Source organism: Elephas maximus, chromosome 22 (assembly GCF_024166365.1).
Source record: "Elephas maximus indicus isolate mEleMax1 chromosome 22, mEleMax1 primary haplotype, whole genome shotgun sequence".
NCBI lineage: Eukaryota > Metazoa > Chordata > Mammalia > Proboscidea > Elephantidae > Elephas > Elephas maximus.
Window position 1 is genome coordinate 43209482 of NC_064840.1, and position 21410 is coordinate 43230891.

General features: G+C 36.3%; 1 protein-coding gene across 5 annotated transcripts in view; it reads left to right on the plus strand.

Annotated features, from left to right (window-relative positions):
* KIF13B (kinesin family member 13B) overlaps positions 1 to 21410 on the plus strand; it is a 346406-nt gene that overhangs the window by 298092 nt on the left and 26904 nt on the right. For all 5 annotated transcript variants that reach the window (XM_049865676.1, XM_049865675.1, XM_049865679.1 and 2 more), the window contains one exon: positions 6003 to 6136. In XM_049865676.1, coding sequence (XP_049721633.1) covers positions 6003 to 6136 — 134 coding nt within the window. The remainder of the gene's footprint in view (positions 1 to 6002; positions 6137 to 21410) is intronic.

The window sequence follows — 21410 nt, forward strand, 5'->3', positions numbered from 1 at the left end:
AACCCTGGTTGCATAGTGGTTAAGTGCTACAGCTGCTAACCAAAGGAGTGGCAGTTCAAATCTGCCAGGCGCTCCTTGGAAACTCTATGGGGCAGTTCTACTCTGTCCTATAGGGTCACTATAAGTCGGAATCGACTCGATGGCACTGGGTTTGGTTTGGTTTGGTAATAGAGATTACCATATGATCCAGCAATCCCACTCCTAGGAATATATCCTAGAGAAATAAGAGCCATCACATGAATAGACATATGCACACCCATGTTTATTGCAGTATTGCTCACAATAGCAAAAAGATGGAAACAACCGAGGTGCCCATCAACAGATGAATGGATAAACAAACTATGGTACATACACAGAGTAGAATACTGCACAACAATAAACAAGAATGATGAATCTGTGAAGCATCTCACAACATGGATGAATCTGGAAGGCATTATGCTGACTGAAATAAGTCAATCACGAAGGAAAAATATTGTATGAGATCAGTACTATAAAAACACACAAAAACAATCTTTGTTTACAAGGGAGGGGAAGAATGGGGATGGAAAACTACTAACTAGACAATAAATAAGTGGTAATGTTGGTGAGGGTAAGACAGTATACAATACTGGGGAAGCCAGCACAATTTGACCAAGGCAAGTTCATGGACCCTCCATAAACACATCCAGACTCCCTGAGAGACCAAAGTACTAGCTGAGGGCTGTTGGGACCTTGTTTTCCATGAGCATCTAGCTCAGTTGGCAAAACATAGTTTACGAAGAAAATGCTCTACATTATACTTTGGTGAGTAGCGTCTGGGGTCTTAAAAGCTTGTGAGTGGCCATGTGAAATACTCCACTGGTCTCATCCCATCTGGAGCAAGGGAGAGTGAAGAAAATGAAAGACTCAAGGAAAGATTAGTCCAAAGGACTAATGGACCACAGTTTAAAGATTAAATCAAAAATTAAAAACAAAACAAAAATTATCAATTCTTAACCTGTGTTATCTGGTAATAAGCAGTCTTATTAATCTATTTCTTTGTACCCTCCCATTACTATTTTGAGGCAAATTCCATATATTATTTCATGTGTGAGTATTTCTGTATGTTATGTCTCTCTAAAAAAAAAACCCACTCCTAAAAAAATTAATAATTCCTTAACATCATCAAACATGTGATCAGTGATTTAATTTCTCCAATGTTTCAAAAGAAGATCCATATTCATACATTGTGATTGCTTGATATGTATCAGTCCATTTTTAATCTGTGTGCTCTCCCCTGGGTTTTTTATTAGGCTATATATTTGTTGGAGAAACTAGGTTGTTGTACAGTGGATTCTCAACATTCTTATTTTTTTGCTGATTCTATCTCCATGAAGTTGTTTAAACATGAATCCTTGTCCCCTGTCTTTCCTGTGATGTAGAGCCTTGATCAGATTCAGGGTAATTTCAGGGAAAGAAGGGTAGGACTACACTACTTCTCACTTATTGACATAGTTTGGTTCCAAAGATGAGGTCATTATGCAAAAATCTGAATTATATGAAAATGGAGGATGACTATATCATTACTAACTGTCAAATTACATCATTACATATTTACTAAGCTCCTGAGAATCAGAGCCCAGCAAACTTGACACTTAACCTTAACCATTACAGAGAGCATTACTCTCATGTCTCAATTTGGTGTTCATTACTGCCAGATGTGCATTGTTAATGCACAAACTAGTCGGAGAGTAGATTTTTTCTATTATTATAAATGTGAAATGTCAGATAATGAGACAGTTGATAAGTGAGGAGTAGGTGTACTTTATGGATAATTTTCTGTATTTCCCTCAGAAGATACTTAATGTCTGATTGTCTTTTTTTGGTGATATTTTCAGCCTTTGATTGATTATTGCCTGGATCCTTAATTGGTCATTTTTACTCTAGAATGTTAGTTTAAGTGGTTGTAGAACTCTATGCTAGGTTGTAATTTTTTTCTCAGCATTTTAATGATGATATTCTTCTGGCTGTTTATTCATCTTAAAATTACTTTATTTTGTGCTTATCTCCTCTTTTTTTTGCTCCTCTGTTCCCTGTTTTTACCTTCCTTTAAATTTTTTGACTTTTGTAGAACTTTGTTTTAATTTACCTTCTGGCATTATAGCTATCTATCTCTGCTTTTTTCTTTTTTAATATCAGCTACTCTTGTGATTACGATACGTATCTTTAACTTTTCAAAGTCTACTTAGACTGTTTTATGTAAACTGTAGAAACCTTAAACTGTTTTATGTAAACTGTAGAAACCTTACAACTATATAATTCCATTTACCAATCCCTGCTATCTTTTTTTCTACAGTTGTCATGGATTACATCTATATATATTGTACAAACCACAATTTGCACTTGAAACAGTCACATGTATTTTAAAAGAAAGTAAGAGGGGTAAATAATTATGTACTTTATAATATAGGGAAACCCTGGTGGCATAGTGGTTAAGAGCTATGGCTGCTAACTGAAAGGTCAGCAGTTCAAATCCGCCAGGTGCTCCTTGGAAGCCCTATGAGGCAGTTCTGCATTATCCTATAGGGCTGCTATGAATTGGAATAGACACGACAGCATCAGGTTTTTTTTTTTTTTTTTTTTAATAATATGTGTATAAAGTATGTTATTTTGTGTGTGTATATATGTATATATATGTAAATGGAAACCCTGGTGGCATAGTAGTTAAGAGCTACAGCTGCTAACCAAAAGGTCAACAACTCAAATCTACCAGGTGCTCCTTGGAAACCCTATGGGCAGTTCTACTCTGTCCTTTAGGGTCACTGTGAGTTGGAATCAACTTGACAGCAGCGGGTTTGTTTTTTTTTTAATATGTATATGTATATAAAGTGAAGATGTATATATGTATATAAAGTGACTATTGCAATAAAGTGAGTCACATGAATGTTTGTTTCCCAGTGCATATAAAAGTTACGTTTACACCATATTGTAGCATATTAAGTGTCTTAAAAATGTACATACCTTAATTAAAAAATACTTCATTGCTAAAAAATGCTATCATCTGAGCCTTCAGCGAGTCTTAATCTTTTTGTTGATGGAGGTTCTTGCCTTGATGTTGATGGCTGCTGACTGAGTAGGGTGGTGGTTTCTGAAGGTTGGGATGGCTGTGACAATTTCTTAAAATAAGACAACAGTGAAGTTCTGCATCAGTTGACTTCCTTTCATGAAAGATTTCTCTATAGGATGTGATGCTGTTTGACAGTATTTCACCCATAGTAGAGCTTCTTTCAAAATTGGAATCAGTCCTCTCAAACTCTGCCATTGCTTTATCAACTAAGTTTATGTAATATTCTAAATGCTTTGTTGTGATTTCAACAAAGTTCACAGCATCTTCACCAGGAGTAGATTCCATCTCAAGAAACCACTTTCTTTGGTCATCTGTAAGAAGCAGTTCCTCATCTGTTAAAGTTTTCTCATGAGATTGCAGCAGTTCAGTCACATCTTCAGGCTCCACTTCTAATTCTAATTCTTGCTATTTCTGCCACATCTGCAGTTACTTCATCTACTGAAGCCTTCAACCCCTCAGTTATCCATGAAGGTTGGAATCAACTTCTTCCAAACTCCTGTTAATGTTGATATTTTGACTTCCTCCCATGAATCGTGAATGTTTTTAATGACATCTAAAATGGTGAATCCTTTATAGAAGGTTTTCACCAATTTACTTTGCCCAGACCCATCAGAGGAATCACCACCTATGCCAGCTATATAGCCTTACAGAATGTATTTTTTAGATATTAACACTTGAAAGTCAAGGTTACTCCTTGTTCCATGGGCTGCAGAACGGATGTTATGTTATCAGGCATGAAAACAACGTTAACATTCTTATACATCTTCATCAGAGCTCTTGGGTGACCAGGTGCATTGTCAATGACCAGTAATATTTTGAAAGGAATCTTTTTTTCTGAGCAATAGGTCTTAACAGTGGGCTTAAAATATTCACTAATGACAGATGTGCTGTCATTGAGGCTTTGTTGTTCCATTTATAGAGCACAGGCAGAGTAGATCTAGCGTAATTCCTAAAGGCCCTTCGATTTTTGGAATGGTAGATGAGCTTTGGCTTCAATTGAAAGTCACCAGAGCTACTTTCTTGCTGGTTTGAGGTTAGTAGCTTTTCCCAATTTTGCCAAATCTTTCTTTAGTAAATCTACTTCACCTTTATTTCTATGTGGTGATACAAAAGAATTGATCAACATTATGCTTTTGTGAAGGTCATGCTCAGTTGTGTTCTAGGCTATTCTTCTGACTACTGTTATTTTAGTTACATTTATAATGTTAAACTCTGTAAATTACATCCTACTCATGAGTATTTTTAATATATGTTTTCATGAGAATTTGAAATTTAAATCCAAGCACTTTTTGTATTCTAATCCCCTTCCTTTCACCCTTCAAGCTTCAAGTTGATTGATGGGGTGTTTTTTTTTTTTTTTTAAAGTAAATATACAAATGTTCATGTCATATAAGGTAAATATACAAATTCGTATCATAATAACTATTGTAATATTTAAAAGGTAATTATTATTTCATGTATTTTAGTTAGTATTTCAGGGTTTGTCCTTTGGATAGACCCATGTAGGGCGTTGTGGTTCTTAAAGATTCAAAAGGAAAGAGGATAATATTTTATTGAGTGCTTACTGTGCACCCTGGGGTACTATGTATCCACTTAACATTTATTTTTACTTGACCTTGATAGCATCTCTTGATTCCATTTTATAGGTGAGGAAATTTCTACTACTCCTCTCTGGGCTAAGTAACTTTATCCAGGTTAGAGTTACATAGTTTAAGCCATTGGAACTGGACTAGAGCTCAGACCTCCTCAGCCTAGGCTCTTTCTCATCTCTATATCACGTTCTCTGGGAACTGGTCTGGATATATCAGAGCTGGAAATCCAAGGATTGCTATAGTTTATTTCTTGGCAATCTGGAAACACCGCTAGGCTCAAGTGACTGTAATGCTAATAAATTTGGAGTTTTTTTCAAGGGTGAGGATGGAGTAGAGGTGAGCAGGTGGCTGTGCACTTATGTTCAGTCAATATTATGTACTGATTCCTTCGGTTGACTTGTTTTGTTCTTTTAAAGTGTTATGGGGATACAGTGTTTTACCATTTTTGTCTTGGATTAAATTTTCTTAATGAGTAAATTATTAGTTTAATTCCAGAAGAAGAGGCGAATCTCATTATATCATAGACATTGCCTGTACCTCTAATCCCAGCCTTCAGTAATTAAAATCAAGTAATGAGCGCTGGTGGCACAGTGATTAAAGTGCTCAGCTGCTAACCGAAAGGTCAGTGGTTCGAACCCATCAGCAGCTCTGCGGGTGAAAGATGTGACAGTTTGCTTCTGTAAAGATTTATAGCCCTGCAGCCCCTATCGGGCAGTTCTGCTCTGTCCAGCATGGTCTGTATGAGTCAGAATCGACTCAATGCCAATAGGTTTTTAAGAACATCGTTGGTTCACAACATCTATCCCTTGTAAAAACAACTCAGACACTGCCCTCATCCTGAAAGATCAGTTACATCTTCATTTAGTAAATTGTGGAGCAAAATGAGAGTTGAATGAGACATAGTCCCTGACTTACTTCAGAGAGTTTAAAGTCTAGATGGAGAGCCATACATCTGTGTTATCAGCTATATGATTTAAAAATTAAAATCCCCTTTTATTCTGGGGCAGAAGTTAGTTCTTGTTCCAGTTAGTGTCAAGGACTGAAAGTGCTTTACCCTTTGAATACTAATAGGATTGCTGGATATTTAGAATGTTTTAGAAGTACCCCAGTTACTACTTTTTAGTTGGAATAGAAAACATCATTGTGCTTGACGGTAAATACAATAATACTCTGTTTTCCATTATTAAAATTTTTATGGGTATCCTTTTTGATTTATATTGATAGAATTGCTTACAAATGGTACCTGGCAAATTCACAGAAAAGAAAATGCTTATGGAATTGTTTTTGTTTTATCTTTTTTTTTTTTCTTTTGATATTGTTGACAGGACTTAGTAGCTTAGCAGCCTCCTACTTGAATCCAGTAAAATCGTTTGTGCCACAGATGCCGAAGCTGCTTAAATCTCTTTTTCCTGTCCGAGATGAAAAAAGGGGCAAACAGCTATCTCCTCCTACACATCAGGTAAAAAAATAAAAAAATTCAAGAAAGCAGCAATGAACAGTTTTCTAATATATTGTTGGCAAAATGATGTTCTGTATTGTGCTGAAGCTAATGGGAGAGGGATAGCCAAGATTGGGGGCATTAGAACTGGGCTTTTAGATAAAGTAAAAGCTTGTGATAATTTCTCTTCCACTGTCTTCGGAGATAACAGAGCTGTTTAAACTTATTGACACTCTCAATCCTTTCTGCTTTTAAAAAATGCTAAGTATGCTACTAATGTGATTTATGGTAATATCACTTAGAGCAACAATAGTAAAATTTATGAAGTGCACTAAGTGTTGTTTGTGTATTGCCAACTAGAAAATGTAATTCTATTTTTAATTCTTGATTTTGTTTCTCAAACAATTTTATGTCACTACTATCCTTCCCTCTCAAGCTCTTTTTCTTCTACTGTGGATTACCTGTTTTTTTATTTAAAGTATTAAATCACTTGTCTTATTTCCCTTTTTTTCTCAAAGCTCCCTACCCAGCCCTAGAATAAGTGTTAGAGAAAATGTTGAAGGGTTTTTCAAACAATTAGGAAGCTACTCTTATGCAGTGGTGAGTGGGAGCCCTGTTAGAAGTACAAGTTCTAGCCTTATATAGGTGTGAACTCAGCAGAAAATGATAAATGAGGATTTATTTATACTCATTCAAAAACACATACAGTGCAAGTTCAGTTGTTGAAATAGGTCTTTGGACATCAGCTTCTCCACATTCTCTTAAACATTTGAGGTACAGAAATGCAGATGAGTAGTTGTCTGTGACTTTAACTATTAGTTTAAAAGAATTTTGTAAGTTTATGAATGCATATTTGAGGATGACAGTATTAGTTTTGTAAGGCTGATTTTTTTAGTCCAGCATTATATAAACCTCTACATAAGCACACACATATACATAATGGGTGAAAAAAAATTAAACCGATTTTTGAAGTGCTTAAGCTGTATTTAACATTATTAGGCATATAACAGGTGTTTGAAACTTGAATCTATGACTGTGAGAGCTATAATAAATAACAGTGTAATATTTGTTGTGCAACCACCATTCCACTGAAGGTCCTTTTTTCCAGGTCATGAGGGAGTTACACCTTGTCTACACCAATCTCTATCCTCATCTGACTTTACCGTTCAACAACATAATGCTTGAGACACATTTTTCTCTGAACTTCAGAGCTACTGCATTTCCCTGCCTTCCCTTCTAGTCACTGCTCATTACTTCTCAGTTGTCTTTGCTGTGATGGTTTATTCTATCAAACCTCTAACATTCAGGTGCTCCAGAGCTCAATCCTGGGCTCTCTTTTTTTATACCTAATTATTTGAGTGGATAACCCATTCAGTACCATGAGTTCAAATATTTATACATTGAAAATGCTCAGATTTATTTCTGCAGCCCAGACCTTACCCCTGAGGTTGACCTCATGTATTTAGTACTTATTCAGCTTTTCCACTTAGATATATAATTAAAAAAAAAAAAAAAAAGATATATAATAGATGGTCACATATTACACGTCCAAAACCTTACTATTGGTTTTCGCTCACAAGTCTGTTTCCTCCCAACATACACACAAACATACCTGCCTTCCCTATCGTAGTATTTAGTGCAAATGTCCATCCAGTTGCTCTTACCTCACAAGTAGTTCATCAATGAAATTTTGTAGATGCTGCCTCTGTTCCGATTTGTCACTATCTCCATTTCTCAATTTAGCATTATATAAGCCATTATCTCTTGTCTCTACTACTGCAGTCGCCTTCCAATTGGTCTATTTGATGCTGTTTTTGGTTCATTATAGTCTGTCATTCACAAACTAGCTTCAGTGACCTTTCAAAGCCTTACGTTAATCCGTGGCTTAAAACTTTCCAATGCTGACAATTGAAACTGAATAAAGTCTGAATTATTTACCTTGACTGACAGAGTCATGTAATCTGGTCCTCTGATCTTTAATCTTTGTTCCCTTTATTCTCTCTCCTCTTTGTTCACTGTACTAAGCAATATTGGCCTTCTTTTTATTTCCTGAATGCATCAAGCTCATTTCAGTCTCAAGAGTTTTTGCACTTGCCTTTCCTTCTATTTTTTTTTTCCGAATCTTTGCATGGCTACTAGGTCTCAACTCAAGTGGGCTACTTTCTTAGAGAGGCCTTTTTTTTACCACCCGAATAAAACAATATCTTTCATTATATACATGTACACCACATTACCATACTTAATCTTCTTACTGGGATTATTGCTATGTTTAATATTTATTTTCTATCTCCACTCCAAAATGTAATACCTGAGGCGGGGACTTACTGTACGTAGAACAATGCCTGAGACATAGTAGATACAAAATCTATATTGACTGATTGACCACTGACATATAGGTGAATAGAACGTTATATAATTGTGTCAGCCAAATGGAACAAAGGACTATGTTTACAGTTTAGAGGTAAGGGAATCACATCTGATTGGAAATTTCAGGCATCAAGACATATTTGTGAACTTTGTTTCCTAGATTGACATAAACTCCATTAAAGAACTATTTATAAAGGAGATTTGGTTGATCAAAAATGGAAGTGTTCATCTCGTTTTTACTATCTTTGCTAATGTCCTAGGAAAAGTAAATTATGTTTTACTTGGGTCACTTTAAATATGCTCTAAGTTGTTACAACTGAAATGGTATTTCACCATGGAAAATACAGCTCTTTAGTACCAATGGAATTTTGAGAAAAATGCTTTATAGTCTGGACTTCTTCAGTGTTCCAAAAAATTTTTTTTTATTATACTAAACTTTTCTATAATGGAGTCCTATTCCCTTGAAAATCAGATTTAGTACTCTGTCAGGTGTTCTCAAGACCACTCTCAGGTTCTATGATTTGGTAGAAGGTAAAAGTTGCATAGGGAGAGTCCAGGAGAGACCAGGCACAAGCTTCCAGTTATCTTCTCCCAGTGGATTTGTATGGACAGTGTTTAATTTGCCTAGTAATGATGTGTGAAAAACGTATGAAGTATTGGTAACCAGGGAAGCTCACCGAAGCCTTAGTGTCCATGGTTTTTATTGGGGATCAGTTCCATAGGCACGGTGTACCCATCTGACTTTACTTCAGTTATTCAGTCTCCAGAGGTCAAACAGATACATTGTGGCCCAAGGCCTCTAGCATAAATCACATTGTTAGCATAAATCCTCTGGCATGGCCCAAGGCCCCAGGTATATAAAGATACTATTATCAGGTAGGATATTCCAAGGATTTAGAGGTTATCTCCCAGGAGCCAAGTTAAGGGCCAGTTCTTTCTTTGGAATGTGTAGTTCTTTCTTTGGAATGTGTAGTTCTTTCTTTGGAATGTGTACATCCCAAAGCCCCTGAGTAAGTATTAGCTCATTGTGCTTCTGGTCAATTAACATTCCCAGATTTTTTTGCTTGTGTATTTGTTTGCACACTTGTTAGTGCAGTTCTTCTCTTTTATTGTATATTGTGTAATTGATGTTTAAAATATTTAAAGAACTTTCTAAAAATATTTATCTTGATTTAGCATTCCTAGGATGTCAAGATATTTTTGAGTAATTATTTTTAAAATACATATATTCCACTGTCCTCTGCACACTTTTTAAGGGCATAGTCTGCCTGCATTTGAGTCATAAACAAAATCTTGAACATTTTTGGCCTAATACAGAAATCTGTCATATGCAACTAGAAATCCCTCTTCAAGTTACAGAGTTATGAATCAACACATTTCAGCTGTATGTATTCAGTCAACTATCTCCAGCCCACATTTCTTCCTATCAAAGAGATTATGGGAGACTTTGTTAGATACATTGTAGAAATAAAATGACACTACGTCCATATCCTTTTTCTGTATTGCCAGTCTAAGCCTAAAACAAGGGTAAATGCTGATAAACATTTCTAGATACTCTCTTTATTGACTGAGTTTGTCATAGCTTGTGTGAGGTATCTAATGGTATAGCTTATCAGTAGCTTGAAGCAATACAAATATACCCGGAGCCTTGCTTTCCGTTTTGATTCTGATTTTTATTTGCTGCTAATACCTGTCAGTGCACTAATTTCTGTGGTCTATAGAAATTTATAGAAATAATTATTAAATATATCATAAGCACTCTCAGAATAGAAAACTTGTAGGTTTTAGAACAACATCAAAGATAGAATCCCCAAAAATGCAAATCAGTATACATTCCTAAAAGGAATTTGGATCAACTCTTCTGTATAGGAAGGAATGAATATCGATGTTAATATTGCTTAAGACTTAGAGACAATGAATAAACTGTAACCTTGCTTAATGTTTATAATGTGTGCAACAGCACAAAAAAATAAAACAAAGAAAAACTCCAAAATGGTTTGGGATTGACATAGACAGTACATGGTAACCAAACAGACATACCCTACTCCCTGCTTTCCCTTTCATCATTTTTGAAGCAATTTTTCTATTTATTCCTTACCTCGCTGTGATGAAAAATATTAAAACTACTTCCTTTTTATATTTCTGAAACAAAGGCACAATCATGAAGAAACTCATACTATAACATGCATAAACACCACTCCGCCCTTCCCTGTATCTATTTGGAATTATTAGACTACAATTAGATTACTGCACTTGGCTCTAGATATATTACTAGTAGAAATGCACTGACCAACTGGAATTGTTTCAGAGAAGAACATCAAAAATGATTTATGAGGAAAGGTTAAAGGAATTATTTATAGCTTGACCAAATAATGACCAAGAGAGCTGACTTATGTATAAGCGTTCAAGGGATATAAACACCAAAGAAGGTGAAGAATTGTTTAAAGGTAGTTCAGCTAAAGCATGGAAATGAAAGTCAGAATGATAGAAATGAAATCAACAAAGAGAAGGTTAACAACTGTTAAATGAGTAAGTTAACAGCTGTTAAATATAAGTAACAACTGTTAAATGAGTAAGTAAAATGAATTGTAAATAGCAGGGTACCCTCTAAAAAAACTAGTGGGATTTCTGTCACTTCTGCTTTTAAAAAATAGGAAGTTCTTGAGAATATAAAAATAATGCAGGTATGAACAGAGGAATAGAATAGGCCCTGTCTCTACTAGTCATTCTCCATATTTTCATTGATAGATGAGGTAGAAGACAGCCAGAAGTTGTGTAATAAAGGAATGATTATTATGTAAAAAGAAAAAAAAAAAAACCAAACTTTTAATCAGAGTGTCCGTGACATTTTCAGGCAAGATTGTTCAGTTCCCTCCCTCATGCAAAGATACACAGATACATATCCGTAGTGAAACTCTAATGAAAAGATTAATGTTTATTAACTTGTACTTTGGAATCAGCAGGTTTTCAGATCAAGATGCTATCATTTTCTTGGCATTATATTTCAATATTGTATATCTAATGCATTTGAAAAGATTCATGTATATTTTCTTGTAAAATAGAAATTAATATTTGATTCTGAAGACTTAAGAACAAATATTCTTATGTTTTACTGAATTCTTCATTTGAACATATTCATAAAGCCTATGTCTCTAGTTTTATGATGGTTTGTTTTTGTTCATAATCAATTTCTGTCTGAGTTCCAGAAATGCAAAGATACTGCATTGAAGGAGGTAGCAACTGACAAAATTGCTGTCTTTGACCTTCTGATGTAAGCTTACTAACTAATCTGGAAAATAATGAACTGCAATTAGTGAAATCTGTACTCAAATTCAAGTGTGTTTCTCATACAGCACATAAAATAATTGTAAGAACTTCCTGCTCTCTAATTAGTTAGATTGAATTAATTTGGCATTATAGCTTTTTTCATGTTTTTAGAAGTTTGTCTTCAGATAGAGCTATTTATGTGTTTCAAACTTAGGGACTCCAAATGGCCTCTTTGATTAATCTGGAGGCCTAAACAGCTAATGGTCAGATTTAATTTACCCCACCAAAAGTACAGTCACATTTCCAGCCTACCTTTATTTCAGTGTTTGCTCCTTGTCAGTAGCCCGTTTTAGTTAGGACTGCCTTATTAAACACAAAGATATTTTTCTCCTACTTCAGCATTTTTCAGCATGGCTTCAAGTGTTCTAGGTAGACAAAGCCTTGAATAGAGAAGGCAATCTCCTGCACATCTCTGCTACTAATTGAAAAGATGCTTGCATAGTTAGTCCATCTTTCATTACACTGATTCCGCCATATATAAAATGGGAAAAAAACAAACTACGAGTTCTTCCCTTTACACAGGGTGCTATTTAAGTTAGTCACACATGGACTCCCTGGATGAAAAAAAAAAAAAAAATTGAACTATATAAATGCTTACCTTGCATTTTGAATAAGATTTCATTATCTTAAATAAATAAAAGAAGAAAAAGGATGTGTCTTCTTTTCTAGTCTTCAATTTTCCTTAGTCTTTCAGGTTATTTTAGATTTAATATGTATGAGCATTTTTTACCTCTAATTTATACCCCACATCATAAATATATGTGTATATGGTATGCTACATTCACTTGTTCTCCAGTTAAGAAAGGGAAGTTTGCATAGGCCTTTTGTAGCACAGATTTTTTATTTTTTTAATTCAGTGCAAATTTTTTCTGTTAAATTGCTTTAGTGATGAATTCTTAGGCATTCTTACTATTGTTAGAAGACTTTTATATTTATTTTAATTTTCCAAAATCATAACATGTTGCCCTCTGGCTTTGACCCAGAAATGTAGAGATCCTGTATTGACTTACTTGGAAAGACCAAGTTGACAAAGTTGTCAGAATCAGGTTTAGTAGCTGATCTGGAAAACAATGAATTATTATTAAAATTCACTGGAGCAAATAAAAGAGTTTCTGAGGCAGTATAGAGGTCGATTGAAGAGACCTCATTCTGCCAGTCAGTTTTCAGGGAATGGCATTGTATACTTTTGTATGTTTCTCTAAACCTGGGGCTCTAAACTTTTTTTGTAAACGTCTAACTAATGAATATTTTAGGCTTTGTTGGCCACACAGTTTTTGTTGGAACTACTCAGCTTGCTGCTATAGTGTGAAAGCAGCCATAGACAGTACATAAATGACCGAGTGTGGCTATTTCCAATAAAACTTTATTTACAGACCCTGAAATTTGAATTTTATGAATTTTTATGTTACAAAATATTGTTCTTTTGATTTTTTTTTTTGCAACCATTAAAAATGTAAAAATGAGTCAATTCTTCAGTCTTATACATTGTCCGAGTTTCATATGCATATGAGGTGGTTGAAGATAACGTGGCAAGGGCCAGGTGCATCTTAGTCCTCAAAGTGACATTTTTGCTTTTTAATGCTTTAAATAAAGAGGTCTTTTGCCTCAGATTTGCCCAGTGCAATATGTCGTTTGATTTTCTTGACTGCTGCTTCCATGGGTGTTGTGGATCCAAGTAAAATGAAATCTTTGACAACTTCCAAATTTTCTCAGTTTATCGTGATGTTGCTTATTGGTCCAGTTGTGAGGATTTTTGTTTTCTTTATGTTGAGGTGTAATCCATACTGATGGCTGTAGTCTTTGATCTCATCAGTCCTCTTTACTTTCAGCAATCTCTAGAGTCAAAGTAAGTATTAATAATGAAATGTGGAAAGACCTGGAGTTAGGAAACCGAAAGGGAGGAACATGCTTGGCATTTCTCAAGCTGAAAAAGCTGAAGAAAAAATGCAAGCCATGAGTTGGAATATTGAAGAATTCTCTGCAGAAAATATTGAACGACACAGAAAGCATCAAAAGAAGATGGAAGAAATACACAGAGGCACTGTAGGAAAAAGAATTCACTGGTAATAAACCATTTCAGGAGGTTAGCATGTGATCAGGAACCGATGGTACTGAAGAAAAAAGTGCAAGCTGACCTGAAGGCATTGGTGAAAAACAAGACTTCAGGAATTGATGGAATACCAATTGAGATGTTTCAACAAATGGATGCAGCGCTGGAGCTGCTCACTTGTTTGTGTCAAGAAATTTAGAAGACAATTACTTGGCCAGCCGACTGGAAGAGATCCATGTCTGTGCCCATTCCAAAGAAAGATGATCTAATGGAATGCAGAAATTATTGAACAATATCATTAATATCACGTTCTAGTAAAATTTTGCTGAAAATAATTCAGAAACGGTTGCAGGAGTACATTGATAGGGAACTGCCAGGAATTCAAGCTGGATTCAGAAGAGGTTGTGGAATGAGGGATATCAATGCTGATATCACATGGATCTTGGCTGGAAGCAGAGGATACCAGAAAGATGTTTAACTGTGTTTGGTTGACTATGTAAAGGTGTTTGACTTTGTGGATCATAACGAATTATGCATAACATTGAAAAGAACTCAGATTTATATTAAAAAAGCAAAATTTAGTGCACAAATATGATCTTAAGAGATTTCTGCTGAAATTGATTAAAAATAAGCCAGTGATTATATTTGTAGAATGTATGAATCAATCAGTAAAATATTTGAAGGAGGGACTGGACAAGTTGTGGAAATACACGAGCATTATTCATCCATGTTTCCTTTTCTTGCCCATTCCTATCTAAAAATTTTATCTACAGGCAAAGGGGAATCATTGAAATCCTTAAAGCAGGGGAGTGACATTGTCAGATTTATATTTTGAAATGCTTACCGTGGCTGCAGTTTGGAGGGTGGATTTGAGGAAGATAAAACGGGAAGCCTCTATTCAAGTACCTAAAAACCTCAGGGGGGATTTTAATATCGGAAGTCACCTTCACATGCTTGACACACATTATTATTTAACATCACTGATTGAAAGGGGCGTGTGATAGGTTGGATAAGGGTGTCTCTAGTGGGTACCAGTTGGTGGCCAACCCATAAGCTTTTCTGAGTGGTATTGCTTAGAGAATTCATCTGGACAGGATCACCACATTCCAGGATTTAATTTTCAAATGTTGAGTCCCAGAGATGATCACATTTACACAAAGGATTAATGTATCAATTAGAATACAAAGTTACCCATTTAAAGTGAGAAATACAACTGCCAGATGGACAAAAACGCTGGCATCGTTATGGCTAACACACTTGTCCAGATCCCCCTGGAAAGCCAGAGTATAAACCATAAGGCTGTTTTGTGAGCAGGGGGAGCTGGCTGGGTCAATCAGCGACTAGACCAGTGTTAGACGCTTGCTATTAGCTTTTTCTCCTGTGACTCTCCATTTTCCTTCTCCAGGCCAACCACCCTTGCTCTGACTAATATATCCTTAAAAAAAAATGCTGGTGTCATTGTTATTGCTGAGCTTAATCTTTAGGAAACTACACATTTTATCCAGGAGTTCCTGGGTGGTGCAAATAGTTAATGCACTTGGCTGTTAAGTGCAAGGTTGGAGGTTCTAGTCCACCCAGAGGCAGCTTGGAAGAAAGGCCTCGCAATCTACTTCTGAAAAATCAACCATGGAAAATCTTGTGGAGCACAGTTCTGCTCTGACACAGGGGTCGACATGAGTCAGCATCAACTTGATGGCAGCTAATTTAGATTTTATGTATTGTCACTTTTATCAGAATGCTTTCAAAGGATTTAGAAGTATTTTCTTATGTGCACCACCACTCCTTGTTTTTGTTTCTTATATTTTTCCTACTTTAACAGTAAAAGCAGTAAAAGTTCACTACTATTCGTTTGTAGCAAAAAGTAAATTTTATATCTTGTGTATTCCTTTAAAAGGTAATTTCCTATGTCTGGATTTAAATCACTGGTCAGAATTGGTAAAAAAAAAAAAAAAAAAGAAAAAGAGACTTAGAGGATCATATTAACTTAGCCTCCATTAGAAAATGACATTTAAGAACTTATTGAATCAGGGTAAAGGGTGATTATTAGAAGGTAGTTCTTTTGCAACAGGAAAAAATGCATCAAAAATCCATTATTGTGGAATTTTTTAAACAAAATGATTATTTTTTTCTTTCAACCTCTATCTCTGTTCCCCATCTATATATTCCTATGCCCAACTTTTAGAATATCTCTTGTTTTCCAAATCTATGTAACTTTGTCTGCACAATTCAACCTTCTTTGTGTCACATTTTAAGTTATTCATTCTACAAACATTAAGTTGGTGTTTTGTGTATGCAAAGGCAGAGATGACTAAGATGTAATCTCTACCCTTCAAAGAGCTTGCAGTTTAGAGAATCTCCCTTGTAGATAGGTAAACAGCTAAATAGCTAAGTAAAGTGTTATAGATACTGAAACCTGTATGTATGTCTGGGGTGAAACAATGAAGGGAGTGAGCATTTCTCTTTGCAATTTCAGGAACCGTAGATCATTCTTGATCATTTAAATACAAATTCACCATGATTCCTTAAGGAAAGGAACAGCTTGAGGAAGGGTCTGGAAAAGCAGTGTATCCAGGGAATTCAGAATGGTGTAACATGAAGAGCAAGAAAAGGGTGCAACCTCATGGAGAGATGAGAGTCTTATATGTCACACTAAGCAGTTTAAGCTTTATTCTTATAGGCAAAGTGGTCTCCAAATACCTTGTATGCATGGTCATAAAATTTTGAACTGTTATAACCTATATTCATGTGGTATGTTAAGGCCAGAGTTAAGAAAAAATTACTGGATATGGTATGAAAAGTGACCATCACCTTTTCCCTGTAGTATTTCTTAAACGGTTCTATTGCCTGTAACCTACTCGTCAGTTAGGTTTTAGCAATGCTCACTAGATAGCACAACCCAGAAGATTGCAGGGTCAGCTGGCACTGGAGAACTCAGTCCTTTTCCATCTCTGTCATTAACTCACTGGGCAATCTGAATGCATTTAACCATTTGGTAAATTCTCTCTGAGCCTTGATTTCCGTAGTGTGAAGTGTAGATAATTATATTCACTTATCTCATGGGACTTTCCCCTAACATAGCTGCAAAATACTTTGCAGTCATTTTTATTAATACTTAGCAGATGTGTTGTAATGATTAATGAATTCGTGATCTGAAGTGTTTTGAGCTCCTGAAATAGGAGGCAACTGCCAGCTCAGGGGATATGTAAAAGAGCATTAAAATAAAAATAATACACATTTGGAAATTTGAGCTATTATGTGTGAAGGACAAATGATACCCTGAAGATTTAAGTATACTTTGTAGGTATTTTTGTTACCCTTTTTTTTTTTTTTTTTTTAGTAAGGTTGCTGAATTCATCATAGACCCTTGTCTAATATAGTAAGCTCGGTACTCCCACTCCTGCACGTGCACATGCACGTATGTGCACAAGTGCACATACAAACACTCACACTGTGTTTACCAATACTACCATCTTTGTTTCCCCCTGTCATCTATACTTCTGGACGTCATCTTTGACTCTTTGTATTTCCTCAGCCTCCACAGCCAGTTGTTTCCAAGTATCAATATCTTTCATATCTCTCAACTTCAATTTTTCTTTTCCTCTTATTATCCAAGTTCAGACTCTTGTTAACTCTCCACTGAACCACTGAAGTAAGCTTTTAACTGGTCTCCCTACTTTAGCATCTCCTCAATCTAAGGACTAATCTTCTGGAAGCATAGCTCTTAGTGCTGCTTTTATTCAGTTGATAGTTCTTTATTGTCTGTGAAAATCAACCATAAGCTCATGTGGCCTCCTCCACATGGTCCTAACCTTTCTTCCCTCTACCCAGTGCTGGTCAGGCTAGATCATTCTTTCTTCCCTAAGACCTGGAAGAATGAGTTGCTTTTCACAGGTAGAGATGTGAGTAGAGAGAACACTTCAGATACAAAAATGGCTCTTTTGCCCTTCCGCCTTTAACATGCCACTGTTTATATCGAAATGTTTCTTTTACTCGTATCTCTACCCTGGAAAAGACTCATTTTCCAAGGCCTGTCTCAAAATAAAATTACCTTCATGAAGGTTTTCTAGATCTGTTCTACGAGTGATCTTTACCTTCTCTGAATTCTGTCAGCTTTTGAAACTGCCATTCTAATACCTGTCGTATTCTTTTGTTTCAGTTATTTGCATACATGTCCCTCCTCCCAACTAGATTTTCAGCCTATTGAGACCAAAGCCCATGTCTTTCTAATATTTGTGTTCCCTACAGTCAATGGCTTGTAAATTTTGAGGCTTAATAAATCTTCAACTAAATTTATACATTGAGAGTCAGAACCTCACTGCTTAAAAAAAAAATTTTTTTTTTATTGTACTTTAGGTGAAGGTTTACAGAACAAATTAGCTCTCATTAAACAATTTATACACATACTGTTTTGTAACATTAACTAAACTTAAACATTAAGAGTCAGGACCTCACTTTTCTTCTTCATAGATAGCTGTCGTCAAGTCAACTCTGACCTTAACAGCAACGCTTTGTAAAACAGGATGAAACGTTGCCTGGTCCTGTGTCATCCTCATGATTGCAGGCACTGGCATGTTCGAGTTTATCATTACAGTTATTGTGTCATTCCATCTCACTAAGGGTCTGCCTTGCTGTCACTGACCCTGTACTTCAACAAGCATGGTATACTCCTTCAGCAATTGATCTCTCCTGATGACCTGTCCAAAGTAAGCAAGTTACACAGTGTTCTGCTGTGATGTATTAAGCTTTCATTGCTTAATTTTCTGAAGTAGATCACCAGGCCTTTCTTCCTAGTCTTAGCCTGGAAGCTTCACTGAAACTTGTCTACCGTGGGTGACCTTGCTGGTATCTTAAATACCGGTGACATAGCTTATAGCATCAAGCAACTTGCAAGCCACCACAGTATAACAAACTGACAGATGGGTGGTAGAGCCTGTTATAGGATAATATTTTAATGGGTGACTTGATTTTTTTCTGTCAACTTTTGTAAAAATGTCACCTGACCTGGTATTTGTTTAGCTTTTTGTCCGTAGTCGTCTTTATTCTTGCAAGATATTAAAAGCTTAGAAACCCCATCCAGTTAAGATCTTCTACTTTAATGGCATATATTTAAAATTTTTTATTAAGTAAAAAAGTTGAAATATGCAAAAGCGAAAGAATAGTATAACGAATGCATACGTACTCATCACCTAGCTTCAGTAAAAATGAATACACAGCCAGTCTTGTATCATCTCTACCCCCCTCTCTTTAGCATGTACCTTTTAAATGTCCTCTGTTGGGGAAGTATCCACTTCTATCCTATTAAAAGTAACCTCACTTATCCAGAGTTGCCTATCTGGCAGCTGCCACTACCTAGGGAGGCACCATGAAGTTACTAATGCTTGAACCATAGAAGTAGCTATGGTAAAATATCGGACATTGCATTCAGTACCTACTCAGAACTGATCTAATCTTATTTTCAACAGTTTTTGGAAATTTCAGAAATGTTTAATCAACCTGATTCACTGTTCATCTGAGTGGTGGTGGTGGGATTGGGCTTCTTTATGTTGCCTGTTCAAGAAGTAGTCACCCTCAGTGAGAGAGGAGACTAGAAGACAGTGAGAAGTGGTCACTGATAGGGAGGAGGCAGAAAGTCTGTGAGACGTAGACAGGAAAACTTAAGCTTAGTTGTCTGGAGCCAGTGAAGTCTACCGAAGAGCCATGGGCATCAGGAAGCCCCGTGATTTGCCCTGGATCCAGCTTAGAGTAGCAGTCAATCTTTTTATTTCAGCAAATATTTATTAAGCATCTAATGGGTTTCTCTAATTATTCTGAGTTATAAATTATGTTTCTGTGCTCTCTTTAGGAGGGCAAGAATGATATACTTTTAGAACAGGCTTCATCCTAGGTCATTACATTTCATCCTTGATGGGGTTTTTAAATTTTTATGCTTTAATGGGGTAAGCTTCATCTTAGTGGGGTAATTATTCCCAGGTCTTGTCTATATTAAATGAGATTTAACTGAAGAATGTAAGTATTTTGGAACTTGAGTTTAAAATACTTCTTTTCTGCCTCTACTAAGAATTATATTCTGAATGTCTTATCATTTGTGGGGTACTTTAGATATTGTGGAGCCCTGGTGGCACAGTGGTTGAGAGCTATGGCTCCTAACCAAAAGGTCGGTAGCTTGAATTCATCAGTCACTCCTTGGAAACCCTATGGGGGCAGTTCTACACTGTCCTGTAGGGTTGCTATGAGTCGGAGTTGACAGCAATAGATTTGGTTTTGGTTTTTTAGATATTGTGGGGAAAAATAAAATATAGATGGCAGCTCCTATATCCAAGAACTGTGGAAGAGTAAAGGATACATGCTTGAAAATATCTCCATTCTCAAGGAGTTTACAGTAGAGTAGGGAACAGAAAGTATGTGAGGGAGAATGCTGTAAGTGCTGTAAGAGAGGTGGAAGGAATAACGTACCAAGGCAGTTGAAGACAGAACCTTCTCTTGTTGAGGAACTGAGGTAGAGGCTGGAAGGCCTTGTAGCTCAAGCCTTTGTCACGTGAATGGCCTTGCTACCACCAGGGCATCCTCTCTCCTTTCCCTTCTCCTTATGGCCACTCGCATTGTCTTTCTTAAACACACCTTTGATCTTAGCTCTCCCTTGCCTTAAAAACCTCTAGTAACTCTCCAGTGTTTGTGGGTGAAGTGTATGTTTCTTTAGTTTATTTCCTTGGTCTTTCCATCTTTGGAAACCCTGGTGGCGTAGTGGTTAAATGGTACGGCTGCTAACCGAGAGGTCAGCAGTTCAAATCCGCCAGGTGCTCCTTGGAAACTCTATGGGGCAGTTCTACTCTGTCCTCTAGGGTCGCTATGAGTTGGAATCGACTTGACGGCAGTGGATTTGGTTTGGTTTTTTCCATCCTTTGACCTAATCTTGTTTGTTTCCTACTTAACCATCTCTCTCTTCTGTGCCTTGCCTAAAATCCTATCACAGTTCCCTTATCTTCACCTGAATTAATCACCTATAATACTTTTCTCCCAAAAGCAGTCCCTCAACCATGGTTGGTTATAGTGGTACCATTGACAAAAACAAGGATATCTGGCACTTGTGAACTCAGGTTAATCCCCAGCTATATGGGCTATCTTGTTTCTAGTGGGTGCTTCTCCCGTAAATAAAGATTTGGTCCTCCCAATAGGAAGAAAGACTTTGGTAGCCCAGCCTTAGTGCTTGTAGACTCTGTCTGGAGAGTCTTGATCACATGCATAGAGCCTCAGGCACTCATGTATACCACAAGAACTGGAAGGAACTGGAGTGTTCAGGGCAGAGAAGGGAAACCTGATGGATATGAAATCTAAGTCACTAGGAATTTTAAATTAGATAATAGTTCAGCAGCTAGCCGTTGCTCACCACGGACTGAACGAAAGGAAAGAAGCTCATCCTGTGCCAGAAAGAAATTCATATACCCAATTTTGACTCCTTCTGTTGGAGAGGACAAGGAATTAAGTATTTGATATACTGGGATGGAGCCCTCTTTAAAGGGGAACTTATAGAGTGTACTATGCCTTTGAATTATG